At 48.4% G+C, this 27,381-nt stretch overlaps 8 protein-coding genes across 8 annotated transcripts; 6 read left to right on the top strand and 2 right to left on the bottom strand.

Annotated features, from left to right (window-relative positions):
• Positions 1-3,459: 3,459 nt before the first annotated feature.
• Positions 3,460-4,704, top strand: AO090120000101 (3' exoribonuclease family protein; the record flags this gene model as incomplete). Its single annotated transcript, XM_001823808.3, has 1 exon — positions 3,460-4,704. One exon carries the CDS (start codon positions 3,460-3,462, stop codon positions 4,702-4,704), a length of 1,245 nt encoding a protein of 414 aa, XP_001823860.3.
• Positions 4,705-4,900: 196 nt separating this feature from the next.
• AO090120000100 (aspartic endopeptidase) lies at positions 4,901-6,781 on the bottom strand (the record flags this gene model as incomplete). The annotated part of the gene is made up of 1 exon (XM_001823807.3): positions 4,901-6,781. One exon carries the CDS (start codon positions 6,779-6,781, stop codon positions 4,901-4,903), a length of 1,881 nt encoding a protein of 626 aa, XP_001823859.1.
• Positions 6,782-7,069: 288 nt separating this feature from the next.
• On the top strand, positions 7,070-7,680 carry cyp1 (putative peptidyl prolyl cis-trans isomerase (CypC); the record flags this gene model as incomplete). The annotated part of the gene is made up of 3 exons (XM_001823806.3): positions 7,070-7,102; positions 7,157-7,198; positions 7,270-7,680. 3 exons carry the CDS (start codon positions 7,070-7,072, stop codon positions 7,678-7,680), a joined length of 486 nt encoding a protein of 161 aa, XP_001823858.1.
• Positions 7,681-8,911: 1,231 nt separating this feature from the next.
• On the top strand, positions 8,912-10,744 carry AO090120000098 (putative Rab geranylgeranyl transferase escort protein; the record flags this gene model as incomplete). The annotated part of the gene is made up of 4 exons (XM_001823805.3): positions 8,912-8,985; positions 9,048-9,166; positions 9,224-10,204; positions 10,395-10,744. 4 exons carry the CDS (start codon positions 8,912-8,914, stop codon positions 10,742-10,744), a joined length of 1,524 nt encoding a protein of 507 aa, XP_001823857.1.
• A 5,648-nt stretch (positions 10,745-16,392) lies between these two features.
• gfsA (glycosyltransferase family 31 protein) lies at positions 16,393-18,006 on the top strand (the record flags this gene model as incomplete). The annotated part of the gene is made up of 1 exon (XM_001823804.3): positions 16,393-18,006. One exon carries the CDS (start codon positions 16,393-16,395, stop codon positions 18,004-18,006), a length of 1,614 nt encoding a protein of 537 aa, XP_001823856.3.
• Positions 18,007-21,592: 3,586 nt separating this feature from the next.
• Positions 21,593-22,508, top strand: AO090120000095 (uncharacterized protein; the record flags this gene model as incomplete). Its single annotated transcript, XM_001823803.3, has 3 exons — positions 21,593-21,838; positions 22,012-22,146; positions 22,224-22,508. 3 exons carry the CDS (start codon positions 21,593-21,595, stop codon positions 22,506-22,508), a joined length of 666 nt encoding a protein of 221 aa, XP_001823855.1.
• A 1,348-nt stretch (positions 22,509-23,856) lies between these two features.
• AO090120000093 (DUF803 domain protein) lies at positions 23,857-25,836 on the bottom strand (the record flags this gene model as incomplete). The annotated part of the gene is made up of 4 exons (XM_001823802.1): positions 23,857-25,386; positions 25,443-25,535; positions 25,584-25,721; positions 25,795-25,836. 4 exons carry the CDS (start codon positions 25,834-25,836, stop codon positions 23,857-23,859), a joined length of 1,803 nt encoding a protein of 600 aa, XP_001823854.1.
• Positions 25,837-26,417: 581 nt separating this feature from the next.
• AO090120000091 (H(+)-transporting V1 sector ATPase subunit E) lies at positions 26,418-27,234 on the top strand (the record flags this gene model as incomplete). The annotated part of the gene is made up of 3 exons (XM_001823801.3): positions 26,418-26,450; positions 26,513-27,024; positions 27,084-27,234. 3 exons carry the CDS (start codon positions 26,418-26,420, stop codon positions 27,232-27,234), a joined length of 696 nt encoding a protein of 231 aa, XP_001823853.1.
• Positions 27,235-27,381: the final 147 nt, after the last annotated feature.

The raw sequence follows: 27,381 nt of genomic DNA, 5'->3' as shown, positions 1-27,381 counted from the left end.
CTCCCCTCTTCCTCTCTGAGTTGATGTATCAACTATGACAGAGCACTGGAAAGCATTCAACGCCGCATCTGTTAGCTTGGGTTTACCGTGACATACAGTTACCGGCCGTGAGTGTAAGCTGTGCAGTAAACTGGAGATGATCGACGTGGGAGGGGATGGTCTAGATAGAGGACAGAGAGGGAGAGGAGATCAGGAAGGAACTCCGATCATGACTAGTAAACCTTACCAACATGTTGCCGGCAACCGATTTTTTCCCGGGTTCACTGCATTCGTTCGTCAGTTATTGGATCCTGCATCAGCATGCGGGGATAATGCCATGAATGTTGCAGCCGATCGTTGAGCTGATTCCGACCACTAAGCACGTTGGATAGAGGTAAACTGAACAACTGACATGGTTGCCCTAGCTCTTAGCATAAAGTCCATCACAATTCCCGACCAATGATAGCTCCCGAAAAGTGTGCAATTCTGCAGTGTGTTTTTACGCTAATGCAAGAACTTTACATCTCATCACTTACAACGACTCATCAGCACTGCTGATTGGATGGGAGCCCTTAACGCCGGCGGTAAAGCAGGCGCTGTCACTCGATGAGAGCGTCACGCTTTGCTCAACTTCGCCGGTAACTTCGTCGACATCTATCTGGCTCAAAGGCAGTTTCCTACTGCTTCCAAGTCGTTTATGTACAGAAAACGCGGAATTAGGGCTTGTAGTCGCTTCCGCCAACCATGGTCAATTAAACTGACCTTCCTAGACAATTGTTAATTGTTAATTTATTTATCGCAGACAAATAAATGCACAAAAATGGTGGAACCGGGTATATAATTCCCTAGAGTACATATTTTGATGTTGACAAGATGCGTCGCATTTATCGCAAAGGCTGAATACATTCAATGTCGAGGTGTCCCCGTTGCCAACGAATACCGCAGTCCCAACACCATTCTTGCTGGCATAAGACACCTGCCAGAAGAAATGTCAGTAATTCTGTTATCGGGATTGTTGGATTCCATGAGCGATACACGTACATGTCATATGCTTGCACCCTCCCGATCTCTCTGTGGCCACATTACAACCAGGGCAAGGCCTTGCTGTCTCAGCAATTGTTCGCCTACTCATGGCTACTTGAATGGACCAGTCCTCGGGGCCATGCCTCAGCGCATAGATTTCAGAAGGCATTTGATAGCTTGTCTGAAACTCATTACGTGCCTCAAGGTCGCCACTCCTATGGTGAATGTACTCTTCATACTCCGAGCATGTCAAACCCTCGTGCCAGACACTGTGCCGATGTATGAAGCAAGTCCGAGTCCCACACGAGCCGCAAACGACAATTGGATCTTCTAAGCCACCCGCATGTAACTGCCCATATCCGCAATCTTGTCTGACACAAGTGACGAACTCGGCGTCCTCTTCTAACATTTGCCGAGTTCGCAAGTGATTATAGGCTTCAAATGTCTCTTTGCTAGCCCACCGCTGGACTTCAGTGTCTGACAGTTGCTCGTGGCAGAGTGGGCATGTCAGAGGGCCCAAAGTCGAGGAAAAGAGCTGTATTTCCAAACTCCGTCGAAGACAGTTTTTGCATATGTGCGTCGCCGGCACAGCTGAGTGGTCGCAGCCAGCTGCGATCGGTGATTCTGGGTATGAATCAATCTTGAGATACCTAAAGCACACAGTGCAATTCAGATGGACTTGATCTGGGGTGCTTCCGCCACTTCTAGAAGTATTGCTCGACGGAGATTGGACCGGCTCCTTACGGAGTAAAGAAAGAACCACATCGGCTGTTACCGCATCGCTCCAGCAGTGATCAGTCTCGTCGGGCCATATTATCTTGGACCTGGCCATCCCTGTATCATAGTCATCCCTCGGCGAACTGTTTCCACTGTGCCTAGACACTGAGCCGCGATTTTGATGGTGATTATAAAATTGTCCAAGTGGAGGATGCTGTGACGATGATGGAGATCCTTCGCTGGATATACCTGTTGCAGAACGTGCGCTCATATTTCCTTCCAAGAGCATCGTGAAGCCTTCAGTTTTCTTCGTGCATAATTGTGCTCATAGTTTTGACACCAGCCCTAGAATGCAGGTATAGAAGGTTCGCAGCGGAGCTCAACTATAGTGACATGTTCCCGGACAATGCAAGGAAATACCAAGGTTGAACTTGCTTCCTTCAGTGAAAACACTCGGGATGTTGGGTATATCGCAATCTGCACGTCTGTTGAGTAATAATCTCAGGCGAGATTGACCAAAGCATTTCAACGAGCCAAGGAAATGCCGCTATCCACTGAATACGAGATCCAGATACCCAGAATAGGTCATTATCTTCAGGCGTGCAGCACAGTTCTGCACTCATTGATGAATAAACCATAGGACTATCCGAGATATGCGGACGGAGACTACTCAGCTCTGGCGGAAGAGCCAGATCTGGAAATAATATGCAAGATGCACCACTTGTGTTGGTGTTATACATCCAAGAATAGACACAAAAACATTCTGATCAACGCAAGACACGATAGTGAAAAATGTCTACTTGAGACTATGAACCTTATTGTCCTTGCTTGGCTCGTGACAATGGTGTAATCACGAGCGGAGTGACATTACGAACTGTCATTCACCAATTAAAGCCCCCAAACCGAGTATCGCCGCAAGGCATATCAGAGTGCAGCATACATGACAGCGTGTTTTTCTCAGTTTGACTTCTGCCCTCTTCGCTCGGACCAGATTTAGGACTCCGGTTCGGAAACTAACACGATCGACGGCATCTCGTATTTATATATAGATCAAGCGACGATCCCATATATACATGCCTGAAGCGTTTAACTGGGCTGGCTATATACAAGCGAATCTAACGCCAAGTCGTCTCTCAACACGAGTATAGCCTTCATGTCCTTGGGAAGTGCGGGGGTGCTTCTTTTGTATCTTGGGTCTGAAAAAGCCGTGGAAGCTATTTCATCTGGTTCCTAATTTAGCTTTCCATGTTGCGATGCCTGTAAGGCAGATATGTTGACTGCGTTGTGCATTCCAGTATGAACGCACTATTTGAACCGGTCTTCCTCCATAGTAGTAGCAACACCGGCTCTACCGCTTTTGGTCATACAGTTTGATTTGTGAGGAGGGTTTATCTTTGGCAATAGACCAATGTAAATGTCCATTGGCTGGAAGAGCTACCCCTCACAGGCTGCGCAGAGAGCGTATATATCCAACTGAAGGAAGTAGTAGGCTATGCTAGTATGCTACTAGTAGTAGCGTGGATGCGAGTCTTGTTGGTAGCTGAATACTCCGCAGGATCATTGGCTTGCGTAATTTTCACCGCCTACAATATCGAAATATTCTGCCGCCGAAAAATAAGTTGCAGCTTCTTTCTAACGACCAACAAGAACGACCAGATCGGAAAATCCAACTATTCCCCGCATTCTACAGTCCTTCCCACCAGCTGGTCAAATCCACCTGTGGATTATTTTCATTTGAAAATGGCTCCAGCCGCAGCTACAGCTGCGCAACCGACTCCTCCGTCTCTTTCTCTGCCCCCCTCACAGTTCGCGCGGCTTCAACCTCACGCTTACCTTCTTGCCCACTTATCACCTCCCGCCTCGAGCAATCAACCATCTATCCGAGCCAATGGCCGTGCCCCTTCACAGTTCCGTGTTACTTCTGCCAATACGGGCTCCTTGACTCATACGAATGGCAGCGCCGTAGTGAGACTCGGCGATACCACTGCCGTATGCGGTGTTCGTGCAGAAATCCTGCACACAGAAGACATTGCATCGTGGAGCGTATCCCGACCACCACCAGCATCATCATCCACTCCAGCAAACAAGCGCCGCAAGCTAACGGATCCTACGGCCAAGCCGAGCGAAAAGTCCGACGGCAATAACAAAGAAGACGCCGATGAATCGCACATTCAAGACTTCAACCTTTTAGTGCCTAACCTCTCACTGAGCACCGGATGCGCGCCAGGTTTTATCCCGGGCGCACCTCCCTCGGCATTGGCACAGTCGTTGTCCCACCAAATTCTCTCATTGTTGCACAGCACACGACTAGTTCGTGCGGAGGACCTCCGAATCTGGTATCAGCCGCCGAATCTGGGGCCCGAGGAACTAGAACGTCATAATGAAAGTGAACAGATGGATGTAGATGCGCCCCAAGGAGATGCTGGCGCTGAGAAAAACAGGGAAATCAAGGCTTTCTGGGTGCTTTATATTGATGTTATGATTGTTTCGCTGGCGGGTAATCCTTTCGATGCTGCGTGGGCGGCTGTCCTTGCTGCCCTCCGGGATACCAGGTTGCCCCGGGCGTGGTGGGATGTTGATAATGGAATGGTGGTGTGCTCAGACGCTGTATCGGAAGCGCGCAAGCTCTCTTTGCAGGGATTGCCTGTCTCGAGCTCCTTCGGTGTTTTTGAGGCTGATGCGGCTTCTGGGTGGAGAGCTGAGGTCATCCCAGATGCTGAAGAGGAGAGGGCGCTTGATGACAGCTCTAGAAAGGGTAACCAACGGAGGTGGATCCTGGCCGATCCCGACGGTTACGAGGAAGGGCTGAGCCAGGAGAGAGTTTGTGTCGTAGTTGACAAAGAGCAGGGTGGAAAGGGAAAGACTGTTGTGGTGAAACTGGAAAAGAATGGCGGATGGGCTGTGGACGCCAAAGAGCTGAAGGCCCTAGTAGACATATCCGCGCAAAGATGGGAAGATATAAAACAAATTCTTGAACAATGCTAGGACTACCGTGTGATTGGAACAAATAGTGTGGGTTACGGTTAATGATACCATTGAAAATATTCGTCTTCGTTTATGCCTTTCTTCATAATTACAGCTGCCGCTCTAGGCAGGCAAGTAAATAAGGCACCGCCAAGCTTGGTAGGCCTAGTTGTGTTTTCACTGAGACAGTAAAAATACATTTATTTTCGGTTAGTACTCATTTAGCAGGCGAAGAAGTTGCGCCGGCTTTCCTAGGACTCCTTCTGCGTCGTTTCGCAGGAGGTTCATCCTCTCGCTCTGTGTTGCCAACAAAAGACCAATTCTCGTCATCAACAGTAGATTTCACATCCTCGGTCGAGCTTTTCGGCTGATCAGCCTCATCAGTCCTTCCCTTATGAGGAATGTACAGCGAGATCGTGAACAATTCCATATTCTTATTATTAGCTCCTTTCGAGAATCTCTTTGGATCTTCAGGGCGGTCTCCCTTAGCCTCGGTTGAGCTTTTCTCCTTATCAGGCTTTTCAGAAGACGCTTCTGATTTTTTTGGTTTGCTGATTTCTCCTGACAAGATGCGGCGGAAGAAACTGGCGTTCGCAGCAGGAGTTTCATCCGGCTTCTTCTCCTGCTTTTCTTCGGCATCGTCTTCTTCCTCTTCGGCGTCAGAATATTCCCGCATCTCTTCGAGGTCGCCTTTGACGAGAGCAGTTCCCCACAAGGAAATCAAGACTCCGGGTACCAGGTAGAGAAGAGCAGGTTGGGGGTGGTCGAAGCATTGCATAATAATGAGCGTTACCAGTGTCCCAACAATGTAGCCTACCATGCTGGCTTTAAAGTATGTCTTCGGAAAGGCCCGAGCATCGTGATAAGGGGGTTCAAGGGCTGGTTGAGAGGGAGCGGTTGGTGATACCCAGAAGCGCTCTCCCCATCCACCGGTTGCAGATTGGTACACGGGCTTAACAATCTCTTGTGCCTTGCCTTCTGCTTGAGCTTTCTGTAGTCCCTTTCTCTTGTAATAGAGATAAAGATCAAAACGCAGCGCCAATCCAATCATCATACCCGGGACAATGATGTCACCCAATCCTATCATAGCCAAAGAGACGGCGTCTGGGGGGGCGTCGGGTCCTGCCGGACGAGGGAAGACGAGCTTAATTGGAACATCCAGACCCTTTGCAACAGTTACCATCAATGGGGTGAAGTAAACGAAGTAGATATCGTAAAAGAACAGCGAGCTCAGAATGAGCGATCCGGTGAGAAAGGTAGATGGCGACATGAATTGCAGAGTGCCATAGCAGAAGCTAAATCCCAGAAAATTAGTTAACCACCAAGGCTTCGTAACGAAAGTGAAATAGCCAATCGCAGGCAAGGCCAGGACCAAGCTAAAGAGGTCCAGAAGGCCAACTGAGCATTCAGTTTTGATAATGCGACGCAGAACGACCCTAAGTTTGACCCGTTGGTATAACAGGTTACGACAAGTCCAAAGAAGGTTGAGAACTGGTCCTGGTAATTGGATAGAGCCAAAGACACCTGGAAGGGGAGAGTTCCGTGCTTCCAAGGGTTCTGAAGTAGTTGAGCCTTCTTGTACAACCGTGAAAACACGATCCGACTGCTTGACCTTCCATGTTTTGCCAGCTTTGCTATATCTCCGTGGAAATACAAAGGACCTGAGCACCGCAAGGCTGTCTTTCACGAAAGCTGTGGCAAAGAAGATGCCCATCTGAGAAAAATAGAAACCCAATATCTTATTCAATTTATCAGCTCCCATCCATTTCATCACGAGGTATAAGCCTCCAAGTGTGAGTCCAGCGGTCAAAGGAAATATTAGAGCATCACTGGGCGCAAGGCCTTCTACCCTTCGATCGTCGTTCTCTTCTTCCTCATCTTCGTCTTCGTCGTCCGATTCATCACCGTCTGCATCTTGGGATTTTTTGGGCGGTTCGGCTGCGGAAGACGGTCGCGAGAGTGAGGCGTGAGAAGCAATGTAGATAGGAAATAAAACTGAAACGAGCAGATGCCCGTATGTCGGTAAAAGAGGCTTTACGGCTGTGAACTGGTAGATCGCCTGACCCAAGAATTCGGCGAATGGGCTAACCTCCGCCATATCGATTTTTGAGGAGCTAATCGCAAAGTGTGCGATAGAATGCGATTTGAAGCCCTCGTAGCGTTGATCCAGGTTAGTAGGGTGTACGGTCCAATGTCAGGTTTATTAATCCATGGCTGAAGGTTGTGTTTACTGAGGAAAGAATAGAGACATAACAGATTGCAGCACATGGATCCCTGCAGCTCGTTCATGCCAAGCCGGAGACTTCACTTCCCCGCCCGCAGCTTGTGCGTATCTTTCACTCCCCTTCTTTGCAGCTACAGCAATTCTTCAATTACAAATTTAACTATGGCGACTGACGTAGCTTTTGATACGAGCATGGTAATTAGAGCTGCCTAAACTACGGGCATATTACATTTCGCTAACCTCACATAGGGCTCGTTCACGGTAGAGCTTTATAATTCGCATGCACCAAAGGTCAGTAAACTACGTCCGCTGCAATCGCAAATAGAAGATTTAGTTTGGGCTAACTCCTGCGTTGCTTATAGACTTGTAAGAACTTTGCGACACTCGCGCAAAGAGGTTACTACAACAATGTCATCTTCCACCGCATCATTCCCAACTTCATGGTCCAGACTGGTGATCCCACCGGCACTGGCAGAGGAGGAAGCTCTATTTACGGCGAGAAGTTCGAGGATGAGATTCGTGCAGACCTCAAACACACCGGTGCTGGCATTTTGAGCATGGCGAATAGTGGACCAAATACCAACGGCAGCCAATTCTTCGTAACCCTTGCCCCAACCCCGTGGCTGGATGGCAAGCACACAATCTTCGGCAGGGTCAAGAGCGGAATGAGAGTGATTCAGCGCATGGGACTTGTTAAGACAAATGGAGAAGATAGACCGGTGGATGAGGTCAAGATCATTCGTGCTCGGGTCGTTGAAGAAGGCGAAGAGTGAGATGGAAATTGGACTAAGATATCGTTGGCATCTCGAACAACCGGGAGGAGGTTGAGGTCTCAAAAGATATCATTCCACCCATCCATCCTTAACAGATGACTCCTTGACCTTACTCGCTTGGGTTCAAGCAGAGGTCTTGATCAAGATCAAGACAGCCTCAGCCACCTCCCTTTGGCAACACAGCTAACGTATGCTTTGGACCAATATTTGCATCCTAGTATACACGTTGAGTTGGGAGAACCTGAAAGAGGCTACTGCACTTATAGGCCTTAATTCGTGTTACTGTTAACAACAGCAGAGTTTTATGAACTACGAAGCAGATAGAATAATGGAATGTATCACTACAAACGAACTGCTTCTATCAAATGTTACCATCCAGAGCAGCAGATACAGAGTGATTGGAGTCCTATCTACCACTCCCATAAACGACATGACCAATGAAGGCATGTCTAGAAAGACGTACTGCCACGGTTTAGATAGCAGTATGCCTGTGCAAAGCACTGAGAGTGGTGTGTAAAGAGAAAGAAACTTCGTGCGCTGGAGAATCGATCCTTAAGTGGTTCGCGAAATAGGCTAACTAATTTGGGTATAGTGCCGTGTCCAGGTGCCCGGCATGGCCTCAGAGTCCAGACAGGAAGCTAGACTAGCTACACTATTATATCAAGCGACATGCATGCCAAAAACATTGCTGAGATCAAACTCAACTTGTGGCGTCATTTCAAATTGTATCCTTAATCAAGGCTGCGAGATCAACACCCTCAATGAAGTTCGGGTGCTTTCAAGATACATCCAGGAAGTACGGACTACCTCCATACAAACAAGGCTAAAACAATGATATGGGGTGATATTAGCACGAAGACCATGCCTGTATTGATCAGTCATGTAGCCACCGGCATGAAACACGTAACTTACAGGTTGATAACAAGTTATATACCCTTTATGATTATAAATGATATCCTCGGTCATTGAACGAGCGGAGCTCATTTGTCACGTGATACAGTAGCGGGTCTAATTATTTCTGCGTGTGTCCTTGCTCTTCTTTTTTTCTCCTCCCGAGAATCCCCTCACTTCTTACACGGATGGTCGTCGACGCACCACCACCAATGGGCTGGAAGGTCCTTGCGAAGAGGGGTTCTACAGCTTGTCACCCGACGTGATGGTAGTCGGAGTTGTCCATTGTAACTGCAGTACTTAACCTTTCTTTCCAGCTTTATCTGCTACACAGGCCGTCATGGAGCCGCTTGCAGAAACGCCATGGGATGTAACAATCTCTGGCACCGGACTTGCCCAGTCCCTCTTGGCACTGTGAGTATAACTTCGCTTTATCAAGAATTCGTTGGAGATCACGGATGACTAACTACTCGTAGGGCCCTATCGCGGTCGGGCAAGAAGGTACTCCATGTTGATCAGAACTCATATTATGGAGGTTCTGAGGCAGCATTCAGCCTCCAAGAAGCCCAGGAGTGGGCTTCTAAGGTGAATGGGGGTGAGTAGTCTTCTTGACGAAGACAATGCAACCTTCTAACCATGGTCGATAAGCTAGATCCTGAGCATTACCCATTTGAGGATGCGACGGTATATCTTCCTGAAGGAACTCCCCAATTGCCAACACGGTCCTATACGGTCACCTTGTCTCCACACCTGATTTATTCCAAGTCGCGACTGCTACCTACGCTTGTGGCTTCCAAGGTATACCGGCAACTGGAGTTTCAGGCTGTAGGGAGCTGGTGGATACACAGGCCTAGCGGTGTTGATGGTACTTCGGTCTTGTATAGAGTGCCAGGTAGTCGCGAAGATGTCTTCGCAGATGACATAATAAGCGTCAAGTCGAAGAGGACCTTGATGAGGTTTCTTCGCCATATTGGCAAGCCTCCACCGGATAATGATTCGGAAGCCGAGGAAGAAAACTTGGCTATGTCTCTACCGGAGTACCTAACATCCAAGTTCCAGGTGCCCGCTGAGCTCCATGAGCCTCTGCTGTCCCTCTCATTATCACAGGCTTCTCCTGGCCAGACGTCCGCTGAGTATGCAGTGCCTCGAATCAAAAGGCATCTTGCCTCCATTGGCGTGTTTGGTCCTGGATTTGGAAGCCTGCTGGCGAAATGGGGCGGTGGTTCTGAGATCTCTCAGGTTGGCTGCCGCGCCCTCGCAGTGGGAGGCGGGGTATACGTGTTGAATGCTGGGGTTGAATCAATCTACAATCTCCATCAGTCTGACAATGGTGACGATATGCGTGTTCAGTTGCATCTGTCCAACGATGAGACAATCAAAACCAAGTTCTTGGTTGGTTCCAACTGGGATCTTCCTGGACAAGGGCGTCCCGCTTGTGATAAAGTGGCACGGTCCATTACCGTTGTCTCATCCGCCCTCGAGAGTCTTTTCCCTGTCACGGCAGAAGGCGGGCCAATCCCCGCCGGAGCAGTCGTGGTATTTCCGGGAAGCTCTTTTGATCAGTCAGATGATCTCCCGCCAGTTTATCTCTTGGTGCATTCAAGCGAAACTGGCGAGTGTCCGCCAGGCCAATGTGAGTACAATCCTTTCTCCACATCAACCCAATATTCAATGGCTCATATGATGCACCTTTTTCAAAAAATACTTATCTACATTGCCTGTAATTGCATTGATGAAAATTTTCAATCTGATCTTGAGCTTGTTTTCTATTTGTATATGCACAATTACCGTCTGCGACCATGTTGCTAACTGAGATGTGCTAGGTGTCGTCTATGGTAGTGTGAGCCATGCTGGTGCTGGAGGTCAGTCATTGATTGAGAGTGCTGTGCACAGACTTCTTCAAACCAATGCAGAACCAGATGCAAAGGTCTTGTGGTCTCTGCGTTACACACAGTTGGGCCTAAGCAGCAACGGTGCCAATGCACACTCATCTAAGTTTGAAGGCCCCTCATCCAATATCCTATGCTTTCCACCCCCGAGTCTGGACCTTGGTTTCGATGATGCATTGATCGACCGGGTGAAGGAGGTGTGGAAGTCAGTCATGGGGGATGAAGCCAATGAGCAAGAGTTCATGAACTTTGAGGAGCGGGAGCATGCCGATGATGACGACTGATGTATTATTTATCGTAGATGTATAGTTAGATAATCGAACAGGAATGAAATATACTTGGTACCTAATCAACCACATATCTTCGGAGCTCTTGTACAATATCGATATGTTAGGCTTATCTCCTGTCGGAATATTCGCAGGGTCATGAACTATGTCCTGATGTTCTCAAAGTTGCTGCAAAGTACTGGACCCTCCATGACTCAAATACTACTCCAGTGTAGCACGCAATCAAACCCTTAGAAGGACTACCATCAATCACAGCCCGAAGCCTTGTCCTGCCATACCCCAAAACGTCCAGACCGCGTGAACAATCTCCGGATTGACAGGAATCCATACGTATCACCCATACTCAACATCTCATACCACAACCCAAGACACATTACGAAAGCACCCAATCCACCCCAGTACGACACGCCCAAAAAAACCCACCACCTATTAAAACCCACTGATTTACCCAAAGGGTCAAAGACACCCCCGCATCTCGATTCCACACACGTAATCGCACATCAAAAACAAAGATACTTGAAACGCGGAGGAAGTTTCAGCCCCACCTTCACAATGTCACAAAGTCAATCCAATTGTCATGCATCCTCTCCAATGCCAAGCGCCAGGTGCCAAATACTACTAATGTATGTTACTTAAGGTAGTTTCTGATGTCTATGTCCCTTCCCCGATATTGAAAGGTTTCACTGAAACATGGATAATGTAACATGACGTTTCTAAGAGGTGTTTTTCGCAATCTGGACGGTGAATTTTTGCAAATGGGATTTTTGGTTTAGAAACTGTCAGTGGGTTGCGTGCGTGTTTGTGCATGGTTGGCATTTGTGAAGTTATGTATGGGCTAGGACTAATGGGGTAGTTTGCTTTTGAGCCTGAGTCATGGGATGGTGTCTATGTATATCTGGGGTTATGCTTGGTAGGAGGAATATAATAGGTGTTTGAATGTGTTGATGTGCTTATAGCGAGATAGAAGCGGTGTAAGTAGAATAAGGACAGACTATATTAAGTATAACGATGTTGTGTGTTCTTTCCATGGTAACTGGATACCTACCTTGACAGGGACATCGTTATCGCCAGTGCTATTTTCGACATTCCTGATGATGCGAGGAGCAATGACATATTTCGAATAACCTTTTCGGGATTACATCGGTGGCTTGATAGATGGAATCCAGGCAAGGATTATGAAGTCAAAGCTATAAAATTCTCCGCATATGTTATGCTTGAGGTGTCTAAAAGTAGATATGCAGGGATATGGGGATGATAAGGAGTTTCTGTTAAAAACCCCGGACCATGTTGTAATCAAGTAAAGTAAGCTAATTACTCTCGATATCGATCAAGTGCTACCAAGCACAAACATCTTTATTGCCCAATTAGATTGCAATGGGCTACCACAGGTTCTTGATGACTATACGGCCAAATACGAAGTAAATTGGCAACGGGACTATCGAGCAAATCCACCGGGCCGTGCTTTTCATTTATCTGTTCCATAGCACCGTAGATCAGTTGTGTCGAAGGGTTTCACTTAAATATGAACAAACGTTCTAGAAAATCCGGAGATCTACCTATATGTGGAAATTTTTTTTATGTACACAAACATACTATATATGTCATTCCTGGATGTTGAGCATACAGCCATGACTGCAAACATATCGTCCCGTGACGCGTAAATCAAACAACCCACGAGGCTGTGTCCACAGTGATCAGGAGAGAACAGTAACTGGTCCCAGGGGTCCAAGCGATTCAATGGACCTAAATGGAACTAGAAAGATATCATAACCCACATTTCCGATGGCGGGATATCACCTCATTTAACGCACCCACGCTAACGCGTCTACGGTGAATCTATATGGTCAAGCTCTACGCATTGTTTGGATTGAGTTCTGTGGTTAAAAGCTTCGTACATACTACTAGTGGGTACGTAGTTGTACGGAGTACTTTGAGAGTGGGATCGCTGCGATGATAAGGAGGTTATGGAAGCTATACTCCGCGGAGGTTGACGTGAGTTGGTATCCCAAGTTGCCACGGAGGCTCCGGGCTTGATAGATCTAAAGTTCAAGGCTGAGACTTGGGTTTGGGACCGTTCTTGTTGAAGAAATGATATACTGACGGAAGTCCGGGACAAACTCCGTCGAACAGAGGTTCGGCATGAACAGGAAAGGTCAGGTTTACGTGGTTGAAGCGGATCGAGGACCCTTGATAGCTGGTGCCCTTGAACTTTGTACCCCATAGGTGAGAGCAGACGTCTATCATATCCCATCGCGGAAAAGGACCCTTTTTTATAGTGGGCTTGTCGTGGACAAGAAAAAATGGGTCGTCTCCGTAACGTATCCAGCGGAACGGTCAATGGGGGCGAAGGAAACAAGGAAGGCGGCGTCCACCGACGGAGGATGTTGATCAGGGGGCTGGGATTTACACAGTACAATCTTTTACGTTCAAGCATTGAGCATAGGCTCACTGACGTAACTGGTGTCATGCCAGTCCACTATATTTCTGGGACGGCATGCATGGCATGTGGACATATCACTAATGGATGTAACAAAGGGTTTGCTGTCTTACAAGGGTAGAATTGTACTCCGGAAAGTACCTACCCCCGTACGGCCCTTAAACCCGGAGAAATTTTTCCTATTGCTAAAGACCTAAGGATAGTGTGACAGGTGCCAAGGCCGGCGTTCAAGCTTAATTGCTCGGCAATAGTAGTGGCCACTTGGAGGGGGAGTCAATGCCGATCGTCATACCAGAGACGATTTCCTCGTCTAGATACCTTGGGTCCCCATCGTCTAGCTAAGAAAGACGGGTATCTTCGAGTGAAAAACAGAAAGAAGATTTGCAAAACCGAGGGCACCAGGTACTGTGCCCCCATAGGTGGCAATACTTCGTAACAAGAGTGGACAAGTTTCCATAAATATCAGACGTGCGTCGACAACTTTGGTACACGCGTCCGTTACTTATGCCCTTCATTCAATACATATGATTGGATCGCGCTGTCGAAAGTTTAGGAGGAGTAGTGCGATTGGAAGTGTTGATCTTGATCCACCAGAACCACCAGGTAACTTTCAGGTACCCAGCACCAAGCGACCTCAGCTTACATCGAATTAGGCGACCAGTCGAGGCCACAAATTGCCACAGCGGATATTATTCTCAGCAGGTTTGCATGTATGTGTCCTTGTCAAGCTGCTGACGATTGCTTGTGCAGTGCTTCTTCTTCTTCTTCTTCTTCTTCTTCCTTTTGTCTGTAACCGTTGGTTCTATTCTGCAAAAAATAGTAACAGAGAAGGCGGTGCATTCAGGGACCAAAGTCTCCTAAATTCTGAACAGTATGACAAAACACGGCATGCGGACACCGCCTACACAAAGTTATCCAGAGTAGTTTACGTCGACCGCAACCGTGCCAAGCACGGACTACTAACTATGTTCAGAGTACTCCGTAGTATTATGTTACAGACCTCATGAAATCACACGATATTAATAATGATATAAGGACAAGACAGCTTCAGATACGACCTGAATGCCTTTGACGACTCAGTAATAGGGGAAAACAACATGTGGTGGGAGGGACACGCGGCCCGTGGGGCTCCGAGAGGCAGCGCCCCCTAAATGGTCGCCCCTGAGTGGCTGGACGGGCGGGAAACCACTCAGATCGACGCCTCTTTTATTTTCTTCAAGTACTGTTCGCCTGGGTAATCGTACCAAGATATCTGGTGTTGAGTACGTACTGCCGACACATAGATGCAGAGTAATCGATTAGCAAGCCTTGAGAAATTTTCATCAAGACATTTCGCCGTATTTTACAATCCGCAAGGCAACCCACACAATAACCCCAAGGCTTTTCACAAAAGATGGTAGTAATGAATCAAGAGGAAAAGATAAAGAACAAACACAGTGGCTACAAACATACTAAGGTACTGGAACATTCCTAGAACCTTTCTCGCCATGGACCATTCCTAATGGAGCACAATGGTGGATTTGTCCGTCCATCGACTGGGTCCGGCGAGTCCCACTTCGTCGAGAATAGAAGAGATTATGTGTAATTGGAAAAACGAGCGGTTACGGAAATCTGTAACACTCGATGTCCTGTTTGAAGTTGATGAACGAAACGTTGATCGGCCGTTAGGACCCTGAGCAGGAGATGCGAAGAACAGAGAAAACACTTCCCAATGGACAATGTGACTATAAAACGCGTACGCAACTCTCTCGGGAAGGATCTTTATGGGTGGGATAATACACGATTCAATTTGACCGGATTCACCATAGATTCACCGTCAAGCCTGAGTTACACTCTATGGTTTTATTCTTCGTTCATCAGATAGCTTTTGGAGAGACTTGGTGCGCCGTATATGCAGATGTATGTCCTCTGTACTGTAGTACCCTTACAGTAATGTCGGAGATGATGAATTGAAGATATACACTTAACTCAACTCCTGAACGTATAGAATATTTATGTTGTAGGACATAATTCCATTGAGCACTGGCCATCGTAATTGTGATATCCTCAAGTAATTATTCAATCGTAGACCTTGAGAGGGCTCCGATAGTCGATTGGTTTGGAGGATCGGAAGGGTTTTTGTTTGAAATCGGAAATTGAAAATTACCAACCAACCGCTGTGGTGGAGAGAGGAGATCCATCCATCTGGGCGGCATTCTTCCCTTCTGTCAGGGATCTACACCAAAACAGTCCACTACTTCTCAGAGTATGTACCAATACTGAGGAAGGAAGGACTAACAGGGTTTCCAGGAATTACGAATTTTTTTTTTTTTTTAAAAAAAAAGGCGGACTAAAATTAGAGAAAATGCGGGAGGCGTCAACAAGGCGAAGGAAGCATAATCAGCATCTTATAACTTGGAATTCCTCATTATTGACCTCTGGCTTTATTTCTATCTCTCTGCTGAACAATTTCTTTCCTCCTCTTCTCGACACCCTCGAAAACCCTACCTCGAGATTAAGGTCGGTTTCTCGACCATCGATACATCTGAAACCTCTTTGAAGTGCAGTGGAAAATTACAGCGGAGTTGAGCTTAATATTTTGCAGATTAAATTACCCAGTGGAGGAGCTTAGGCCCCATTTCAACCCGTGGTCCATTATTCGGCATTCCCACTTAGGAACACTTTCTGTCTCCTGTCTTCATCCTTTCCTCATCCATTCTCTTCATACTTCCTCCCCCTCCCTCCTCTCTTCTCTTCTTCTTTTCTCCTCCTCACCCCTCAAAGGCTCGACATCGCCCTCAAGTCCTCTTTCCTCCTCCAATTCCGATTGATCTTTTAAGCCCTGGACTCGTCGTCCAGTTGTGCTGTTTTTCTTGCTGTCGGCCTCTATACTTCCCTTCGGCTGCTGTTTCCCCATCACGACGGGGCGACCGAATAATTTCACCGGGCCTTTCAACCCGAACCACCTCCTTTTTTGTGACCGTGTCGCAGGTCTCGACGCTGCCAGACTTTCGTTGCCAGTTATTCTAGGCCGTGGAAATTTTTTTATATAAAATTTCTATTCGCCATCTACGCTCTTTCCATCCTCAGTTCGTCGAATCTCGGCTGATTTCTCTGGTGACATTTGTGCGATAGCGGACCCAATAGACGACTTTATTCTGTCGATGTCCCTTTGATACAACCAGTGATATAATATTCTTGCTGTCGACCAGTTTCTACAATCGTTTTCATGCTTAAGAACAACTCCTTTAATAATTCGCCCAAGATGCCGATTTTCCGCACTAGGACCGTCTTCCCTCTCATCGCCCTATTTTCAATAGGCTTCTTCTTTTGGTGCATTGAGCGTTATGATCGTGCAGCGTTCCTTCGATTCAAGCATCCCGTCGACCGGGTGACTACGTCAGCTGGTACTCCTCAGATTCAGCTACAGCCATCATCAGCCCCGACGGCGAAAATGTGCGATGCGGACCCTAGTGTTATGCCTCCCCTGCCTTTCACTGAGTGGCTGCCTCGCAAGAACTATACCCGCGCGTACTTCCGTCCTCACCACGTGAGCCCTAAGACTGAATTCAGCTCGCTGGAGGAAATTGATATCCCTGTGCTCCCGCCCATGACCGTCATGGAGCGCGGTATGGTTGTCTCCCCGGACAACGAGGACGAGGATATTTCCTGCCCTCCCATCATCGATGTTAATGTAGCCGCCGACCATGACGTTGATGAGACGGACAAGCTTCTGTTTGGTTTGGCCACGACTGCTGACCGTTTGGACCGCTTGCTTCCTTCCCTCCTCTACTCCTACGGAAACACCAAGGCCGGTATCATCGTGTTGGTACCGGAATCCGACGACGACATCCCCAAGCAAGAGACCTACTTCCGTAACCGTGGCTTGGACTTGACACTCATTCAGTCCCCTCTCGATTTCACTGCTCGTTATTTCGGCCTGGTTGAGGCGTTCGCCAATCACATCCGTACCAAGCGCCCCCAGACCCAATGGGTTAGCTTCATTGACGATGACACTTTCTGGTTGTCCCTTCCCACTGTCGCCGAGGAGCTGAAGCTTTTCGATGTGACCAAGAAGCACTATATCGGCTCCCTGTCGGAAGCCCACTGGCAGGTTGACACCTTTGGTCACATTGCCTTTGGCGGTGCTGGTGTTTTCGTGTCTAAGCCTCTCCTTGACGTTCTCGAAGAATATTACGACGAATGTCAGTCCTGGGGTGAGCAGCCTGGAGACCAGAAGCTCGGACAGTGCATCCAGAGATACGGAGATACTCCCCTTACCCTTTGGCCCTCTCTTTACCAGATGGACATGAAGGGTGAGGTTGACGGCGTGTACGAGTCGGGCCGGAAGATTGAGTCCCTCCACCACTGGAACAGTTGGTACACTAAGGACGTTGTCAAGATGACGACCGTGGCAGCGGCCGCCGGTCGCCGGTCAGTGCTCCGTCGCTGGGTGTTTGACCAGGAAGAGATTGTCAATAACTCCACCGGCAAGAGCACCCGTACATTCTGGGTCTTCACCAACGGATATTCTCTCGTCAAGTACACCTATGGCGAAAACACTCCTGATGATGCCATTGACTTCGACCACACGGAGAAGACTTGGGAAGAGGATCCTCGTGGTTACGAAGAGCGTCTGGGACCTCTTCGTCCTAAGGAACACGATGGTGTCCTCAAGGACCGTTGGCTCTTGAGGGAAGCTTACGTTGTGGGTGACAATGTACACCAGTGGTACGTGCGTGAAGAGGATGAAGGCCATAGTGTCATCGAGATCGTTTGGCTTGGACCCAAGGGTGGTGGCGGTGCCGGTATCAAGGACTACAATGTCAGGAAACATCACTGATCTTTTGGTCTACGGATCGAATGAGAAACCACACAACCGATACTGAGGCTGGACCTTAGATCTGTGGAGTCTTTCCGTTCTTGCACATTATTTTCATCTTTGTTATGTTCGCTCTCTTTATTCATTTCAGGTTCTAATTGCTGTCATACCACCAAGAACGGAAGAGCACTACCCATTTACGAGATAAGGAAACAAAAAAAGGTTTTAAACTGAAGGGTGGTCCTAGATGTACCTCTTTCGTCAACTGATTCCTTCGACATCCCTATTTTTGATTGTTCATTTGCCTGGCGTTGTATCGGCGCAGTCAAAGATCGGAACTGGTGGTTTTTCAGCGAAGAGCTTATCTTGTTGTCCCTTGCTTACCTGGCTATACTCCTCTTCCAGAGGAAGTTCACGAGTCAACATCTCTTCCCATCATTTTTCTTTTTTCCTTTTTTTCCCTCTCCCTTTATCAGGAGGCTTTTTCCATGCATTTTGTAAAAATAGAATTTCCGGGCCGTTTCCGGCCCCTTGCTCTTGGAGATTAGCGCATCTGTGATTATGCAGGAATATCATGAGTCAAGTTCTAGATAGAAATTACTACCCAATTCTCATTAAGCTTCTCACTAATCACCAGCATCTACCATCTATATTCCCGTAGGATCAACGACGCGCGGTCCGTTTCAAGTAAGCGTTTCACATTAAATACCCCAATCCGGGAACCATCATCCAACGATCCACCCCACGGACCAATCACACCCACCAAGAAGCACAACATCACCATTGCACAAAACTTCTGCAATACTTCCTAACCAATTTACGGGCGTACATAATTTCCCAACAAACAAAGAAAATAGCAACAAAAAAGGGGACCTTCCCGCTCTAATTAATCTCTTTGACGCCGACTGTACGACCTGACTCTGGCCGGCTCATTTCGGATAACGGATGTATGTCGGCACCCTATGCATACGCATCTTCCTAAAACAGTATGACCTGCAGAGCACCACACTCTGTAGATCTTCCATAATACAAGCTATCTTAGTGACAAGTATGCCTAACTCCAAAACACATCTTATCAACCAGCCAGAATGCAACCCACGTATCACCAAGTCCGGCGAGACCGCAAAAGTACCTACTAAGTAATACATAAAGAAACCTATCTCATCTCATCTCATCTCTCTCCCAATCATCTTAACAATCCAACACCCTCCCGAAAGCCATAAGTGCATACTGTACATACCTTCCCCCAGAAACCATACCCATAACATTCTTCTCTCCTTTAGTTCCCCACGCCGCATCACACCAGATCCCAAGATACTACCACCTCCTACTACATATAGCCTAGCTGGCCATCAAAAAGCACAGGTGAATTCGAGAAAAGATACCTAAGGAAGAAAGTAACCCACCAGCCAGCCACCACCACCACCTACCTCACCAACCAACCAACCCGCGAAAAGCACCACTTTGATCCTAAGTATACCCATGGGGCTCACTAAGCCTCAGCTGAAACCACCGTATCGTTTCACCCCGTAGTATTGATACCATCGTATGATCTCATGTGGCGGTCATAGAGGGGAACCAACTCTATCCGTATGTTGGGCTTGTGGTTGGCCTGACGAGGCTTGTTTCGACTACATTGTTGGCGAGGTGGTAGATACTATCTGGTGATGTGGGTTTAGATGGATGTTCTGATTTGGCTGAAGATTTCTTTGGGAGGGTTTGGGGTGTATGATAGTTGTGTTTTGTTTGATATACTTCTAGGGTACGTGCTTGTCTTGTGGAAAGTGGCTGACACCTTTGTTTGGGTGGCTTGTGCTTACGGTGTCATGGTTATCAATCACACTCTGTAAGACAAACAATGATACGAGGAAAGTAAGCCGAAGTTAAGGGAATAGACAAACATTCGAAAGAGATGAGGTAGGGAAGGAGAGGGATACACAGAGACGACCCTCGTAGCAAGGACCTCTACGCGGTATCATCTCACGATCATAGATCATCTAGATATGAAGTTTGTCTAGTGACAGATTACCCAAATGGACCGAGCATCTCCTGTTTAGTAGGGAACTAACCAATTTCGACAGTCGAGTTCGAAGTTAAAAGGGGACTCATGCTCCACGAGGAATAGACCCCTCGTGGGATTGACGTGTAACTTTAGACTGCATGAAGGGGGTAAACGACGGTGGGCCATTATTGGCCGGAAGATACTGATATGGCTGGAATTATTGGAGAACTAGCAGTAATAGTGATCATGGGGGGGGTGACTGGTCATGCGAGAGTAACTCGCTCTGGGTTTTATCTCGATCAATCCTGATGCTATGCTATTTATAAAGGAAACTAGTCATGAACCATGAACGCCTGGGGTCAGATCACAATGAGGTGTGTACGGTACAGGGGGAGCGTTGCCCTTGCTTTACACTGCATCGTTCTCATGATCAGATATTGATCTCTGTTGTGCTACATGCCCTGGCGCACGGATATGATATGATAGGTATATCGTTTCTACGGATTGATCAGGTTCTGCCCTTGAGTTCGATCAGGAGTTTGGTGGTGGGGGGGAACCTTGGTTGACCGGATGGACTCGAGAAGGCATGGAATGTGCTGGAGGGCTGACTCATCGTGGGTAGGGAAGTGAAGTACGTATGTTTAGTAGTGGCAGTACCAAAATTTGGTCCTGCTGAGTCCAGCCTTGGTTTTCCTGCAGGTAAATTTGTTCCGGTCACTTTGGCTGACCCCCCCACAAATCATGTGACGACCAGAGGTCTTTTTTTGGCTTCCCTTTCTTGGTCATTTGGTCAATCATCGTCACAACAATGAGAATTTAGAAGTAATCAGGATCTTCAGGATAGGCACTTGGACAGGCTTAACCAGATAAAACTATTCACCAAGTGGAGTACACGATGGTACATGGTCAGTGGTATCAAGGTATCATTACGCGATAGTGGGGAATGTGAGTTGGCTTCCGGATCGAATCCTCGATGCCTCCCGGCGGCTGAGCCAATTATAGAGACTGCCAAGATTGGCGTGTGCTCCACCGTTGGGTCTGGACAAACTTAGTACTTTGTTACGGTCATTTACCGCCGGTGTCTTCAGCTGTTCCTCAGGAGGCTTGGAGGAGAATGAAAGTTGGAAGTGACGGGCTTTGAAGGGAAAAATGGATGTGCTTGGGGGTCCTTGTGGTCAAGCTTAGGCTCATTTAGAGAGGTCTCATTCATTGAAAATTTAGCAGCTTTACCCCCTACTGGGTTCCATGTCGTCGCGGAATTTATGGAATTCATTAACGGTGCAGGAGGATTACCCGTACCGGTGATACGGTAAGGAGGGAATGGGCCGTCCGGCACACGTGACAGACCGCCTGCCTGTCCCAACCGGCACTTTGCCTTCTTCGAACTCCTCCTCCCCGTTTCTCTTTCCTCTTCTTGTCCTGAACCCAAACCCTGCGAAGCAAACGCGTTACTCGATTTGGTCATTCTTCCTCCCCCTCAAAAGCATCATTCCTCTTTGGGCATCTGTCTTCACTTCCCCCAGATAATCCCCATTACCTGCTTCTTCACATTACTCTATCTTTTTCTTTTCTCCCTTCCCCCGTCGTTCTACCCTTGTTCCAGCCATGGCCGACATCACTGCCGTCGGTGAGGAGAACCCTTCTCCTACCCAGGATGACCTGCAGCAGGCCGCCGGTAACGGCGCCGCTGACAACCGCGGCACCAAGCGTTCTCGCATGAGCGCCGACGACGACGATGACGATGATGATAAGCCCGGTCGCGAGCGCAGAAAGATTGAAATCAAGTTCATCCAGGATAAGTCGCGTCGCCACATCACTTTCTCCAAGCGGAAGGCGGGTATCATGAAGAAGGTACGTGCTTGTCGCGTCTCCATACCCTCATTGTTTCTTTGTTTCCTCGAGTTCTCGCCCGGTCATTCCCTTTTGTTTGGGCTCAATCCACCTCTTTGATTCGCGTATAATTCAATTGTCGCGTGCATTGACCTCCCCAAATCGCTGACGATTTCATTGCGGTCGCAAAACAGGCATACGAGCTGTCGGTCCTCACGGGCACCCAAGTGCTATTGCTGGTCGTGTCTGAGACTGGTCTCGTCTATACTTTCACCACCCCCAAGCTTCAACCATTGGTGACGAAGGCCGAGGGCAAGAACCTCATCCAGGTGAGTAGTGGACTGAATTCCCCCCCCCCCCGGTGACGTAAACGATGTGCCGGAACTGACACCTTCTCTCATGATAGGCCTGTCTCAATGCCCCCGATCCCACCACCAATGAGAACGGTGTCGAGGCCGGTGATGTGCCAACAGAGGCGCCAGAGGATGTCGCCGCCGCCCACAACAATGTCAATGCCCAGCAGCAGAACATTCCTCGCCCTGCGGGCATGCACCCAGGCTACATGACCAACGAACAGCAGCAGCAGATGGCCTACTACCAAAATCTTCAGCAGCAACAGCAAGCTGGTGGGCAGTACCCCGGAATGCCTGTGGGCAACCGGATGCCGCCCCAGCATCAACCCACTGCATAAACGGTGGTCCTTGCTTCTGCGTAATATGTCTTCAGAAGCCGCGGAATCCAGATGTTTGTTGTTTCGCGTCTTCGTTAACTTCAACATGTGCACCTCCGCACCATCGGCCTTCCTTTGATACCCAGCGAAATCTGAATTCTCTTGCCCCGCAATTGACGCTCTAAATGCGGTTTCCGTCGTATACCAGCAACATAACATGAACACCAAAGGTGCCTTAACTTGTAACCTGTGTATATCATGAGCCGTTGATTCAACGTTGAGGAGTCTGCGGCACCGTTCTTGTGCTGGCAAGATTCCGATTCTCTTTATTCCGAGGTCATACAAAACTAAGGCTTAAAAATGAAAAGACAAAAAAAAATTCGGAAAAAAAAGTTCAACTGACGATGAAACACGAAGGATGCAAGCGCTTGGTTCTGGGTTCCGAAGCTATTAATTGTTTTCTTCACGTTCATCTAATTATCTGCTAGACGACAAGTGGAAGTGGCGGTGTTACTGGTGCTTTTCATCTCTTCTCTTTACTCCTGGCGAAGTGGTTTTCCTTACAATGTTTTTTATCCATAATTTGTGTTTCAACCTGCTTTGACTAATTCCCGACTTATCTTTATCTGTCTATTTCCCCCCTTTGCGTCGTGTGTGTTCCTTGCATAAGTCCCGGTCAACGCTGGTTTACCCGACCAGTGAAATTCGATTGCTCAGGGAGCAGTACCTCAGGACATGCATGTAGGAATCGGACATGAATTTCCTTGCTTTGATTTGATTGAGTAACTGATGCGATATTGGAATGGGTTCCCCTTCACCGGGTAGGAAGTATGTCTCATGTATGGTACGGAGAAAATTGGAGCTCTTCTTTTGTCTCATTTTTTAACGAAACAAACAAGGGATACAGTACTCCCTACGCATAATATTATTTATTTCCACTGGATTTTGGTCAAATCTTCCAATCTCAGTCTGGAACTTGTAGTCCATTCCATAGGTAGTTTGTAAGAACGAATACTCAAAATGAAAACCCAGTCAGGAAGTCTACCGCCAATCTAACTAATCCAAGGTATCATCATCCGCGCTATGATATAAAAAGATAAATAAAGTTAAAGGAAAAAACCAAGTCCGTCACACACGGGTAGCCAGTAACCCTCCCCAAATCCAAAGGTCACTCAACATGCCAGCCTTGACTAGTCCCGATAGAGTAGATCAAAACCGAGCAAGCATGGAGATAGGATGGATGGGCAATCCACGCTGTGTTTGACTATGGTTTATAAGCAGGAATAAGGTATTGTGATGTAATATACAATGGGATATGGGAAGGTCAGTCTTTGGCTCTTGGTCCACTGGTTAACAGAATGCAAGGAAATTATCTATCAGTATGATTGTCCGGGTTGTGTTCGGGATCATTATGAGTTCTTTGGTCGCTTCCCCGTTGGCCACCGGTTAAGCGAGAGAGGTACCGTAGACCGGTTCGCCATGCGGTTCCAAGAGCGCCACTGCTCGTGCCTGCGAGGGGCGTTGCGTCTGTGTCGGTGGGTGGTGGTGGTTCACGGGAGGATGGAGCTTCGGAGCGGTTGTCCTGGGTTCCGTATCCGAGACCAGAGATGTCGAAGAAAGAAGGGCCGCCGGCATAGGTGCGCCGTTTTTGTGGGGGTCGACGGTTGTCGGGGGATGGTGCTGAGGTTCTTCGTTGGTGTCCAGGTTGGAAGACGGATGGTCGGACTTTGCGGGGATTCCAGGTCTGATGGCTGAGGGGGCTAGTTGATGAGTGGCGTTGTCCGCGTAGGGAGGCGTCTTTCAGGGTGATGGACTTGGTTTTTCCTCTTGGTTGGCTTTTAAACGGGTCGGCAGACAGACGTTTGAGTAATGGTGTTCGGGAGTCCGGGTCAGCGTAATCAAAATCCGACTCGTCGAGCTCCGCCCAGATGGATGCGGGATCCATGTCCGCGGAACTCCCTTGAGGGGTGAGTAGAGGTAAGCTGGGGGTTCGTCGGTGGGAAGCTCTACGGTGAGAGGCTTTCCATAAAAGAGGTTCGCGCTCCCCGGTCTGGTCTTCTTCGTCTTCCAGTCCCAGTTCAAGGGACGAGCGAGGGTGTTCCTCAACAACAGCCATTCCGGGACCCAGTGCGGTCTGAGATGGGCCGACAACTGTCACAGCGGCATGACTATCGATGACCTCTAGCCTCCATGAGAGACACATCACTCCGCTTAGCAACACAAGAGTACCCAATGCGATAAGTCCAGCATGAAGTCCAGTCAACTGAGACATCTGACGAAAATATATAAGACCGTCTAGAATGGCAATGATGTTATAAATGCAAAAGACAAACGGATAGAGGACGCTCGTGCTGCACAGCTTCAGGCCTCGGTGTAGGTAGAAGAGTTGTGTGAGAGAAAGGGTGATCATTGCAATCAAAATTACCCATGACTGCCATCTGTTGAACTGATTCACACGATCCACGACCGTCCGCACAAGCAGTTCAACTGCTGATTTTGCCAAAAGTAAAGCGTGCGCTGATAGAATCCCGCTTACTAGTCCACAGCATAACCCGCGTATTAGCCGAGAGCGGCCTGGGGTCAGTTGTAGATGCGGCACATAAGAATGGCGGGAACTCGAGTGTTTTGAACGCAATGGAGACGCGAAGTACTTCAAAAGTCGTGAACCGAGTAAGATGACCAGCACCAGTACAGCAGTCCCAGCCATCCAAAGAATGAAATTCCAACGCTGGAGGAGTTCTAGGAGTTGATCGAGGGTGTGTGCAGGCTCCCCAATCGCCCCGAAGGTCGCTATGAGAAGAGCGCCGATACAGACCAGGATGGTACCTATGAGGGAGTATCTGGTGAACGCTTCCCCCAGAATCAAGGTTGCAAATACCGTATTAAAGACGAGCCCGGACTGTTCATAGCCTTGTTAGCAAGGCTCTGGGGATCCGAGTATGGGGAGACACTGACAGCTTGGAGAGTCGATAATACCGGAAGCGGAAGTGTGGTGATTTGTATAGTACTCCCAACGATGTTCGAAATGACAAACATTAGCATGCCCAGCTGCAGAAAATCAGTACTACCCTCGTCGTTTTGCAAGTCTCAGCATACCTGCCATCTTCGACGCTTGTATGGTGGCCGGCGGAGATCGTAGGGGTGTTTCTCGTCCTCGAGGATATGCGATTTGCGCTGGAGTGTCAATCCAATGGCCTGGAGACTGGTCGAAACCAGTCCAACAACAACTCCAACCTATTACCGCAGTTCTAGTCAGTACATTGAGTAAACTATACGCCGAGATATATCGTTCGCGTGGAAAACAGACCGCGACACTCCCCTGTGGGGACAGGTCACCTAAATTACCCATCACGAGTATCTTCATGCATTGGTCGTTAAGTGGGGGACGGTAGACCAGACTCCGCAACACATTAAAAGGGTTTCGGCAAGATTCGAAGTACAGTCGCCATATTCTAGAAAGGAAAGCAGCAAGGAAGTGACAGAGTTGGCCGGGGAATAAATGGGAGGCTCAGGGCGATGTAGTTGAGACAAGTCGAATGACCGGAGTGATCTCATGGGGTGCGGGCGGGAAGCCGTCAGGTAGTTCCTGAGGCGCCAAACTCGCTATGGCCAACTGACCCGATCGTCACCAGATCCGCTGCGTACAACCTCCCCCCATTCACCTGCTGCTTGTTTAGAGCTCTCCCCTCCCTGGCCCCGCCAACTATTTGCACCGGTAGGCATTCCTCCCACTCTATTTTTATCTTTCTCTCGATCCCTGGTAATTTCTGTGCCCCATCGTCCTGGAATCCAATGCTGACTAGGTCATTGTCCCGAAACCCCCAGAAAGCACCTCCGCATCGGGAAGCTTGACTTGCGCTACCTGGTCCCCACGTCCTTCGACTCCCTCTAATACCGAGATTCTGATATCATTCGATATTGCTAGCCAAGATGTCGCAAAGCCATGCCCTTTCCGACGATCAGGTACGCTACCTCCGAAGCATGAGATGCGTGTTATCCCCCGAGCTTATATCGTCTACGAACAGGTCGCGGGTGAGCTCCGCAAGATGACGGCCTTCATCCGGCAGGAAGCGCTGGAGAAGGCCCGTGAGATCGAACTGAAAGCCGATGAAGAGTTTGCGATTGAGAAGTCAAAGCTCGTCCGTCAGGAAACCGCTGCCATCGACACACTGTACGAGAAGAAATTCAAGCAGGCTGCCATGTCCCAACAGATCACCCGCTCCACCCTTTCAAACCGTACTCGTCTCCGTGTTCTTTCTTCTCGTCAGGAGCTTCTTGATGAGCTGTTCCAGCAGGCTCGTGATAAGATTTCCAGCATCGCATCTAAGGATGCTAAGAAGTATGAAACTGTTCTGCAGGGACTGATTCTCGAGGGCTTGTACGCTCTTAATGAGGAGAAGGTGGCCATTCGTGTGAGGGCGAAGGACACTGACGCAGCTAAGAAGGCGATTGAGGAAGCGCAGAAGGTGTTCAAGGAGAAGGTTGGCAAGGATGTTACTGTGGAGGTAGATGAGGCTGAGCCTCTGCCGGAGGGATCGTAAGTCTTGTTCTTTGTTTCCACTTTCGGTCGTACTATACCTAACGCATGATCTGCAGTGCTGGAGGTGTGGTCATTATCGGCGGTCAGGGTACGATCGAGCTCAACAACACTTTCGAGGAGCGCCTGCGGTTGCTCGAGATCGATGCTCTTCCCGCCGTGAGGGAAACACTATTCGGAAAGAACCAGAACCGGAGGTTCTACGATTAGACTTATACCTGTCCTATTATTGATTTTGCGCCAAGTCCGTTATCGCTGATTCTTGTATCTATGTCTCTTTGATTAACGCTCCGCGTGCGGAGAACAGCATAGCCCTGTCTACAGTCTCTTACTATTCTCCAGTAAAGTTTACCTACG

This window comes from Aspergillus oryzae, chromosome 5 (genome assembly GCF_000184455.2).
Source record: "Aspergillus oryzae RIB40 DNA, chromosome 5".
Classification (NCBI taxonomy): domain Eukaryota; kingdom Fungi; phylum Ascomycota; class Eurotiomycetes; order Eurotiales; family Aspergillaceae; genus Aspergillus; species Aspergillus oryzae.
The sequence above is the reverse complement of the archived record's forward strand: the minus strand, read 5'-3'. Positions and strand labels throughout refer to the sequence as shown.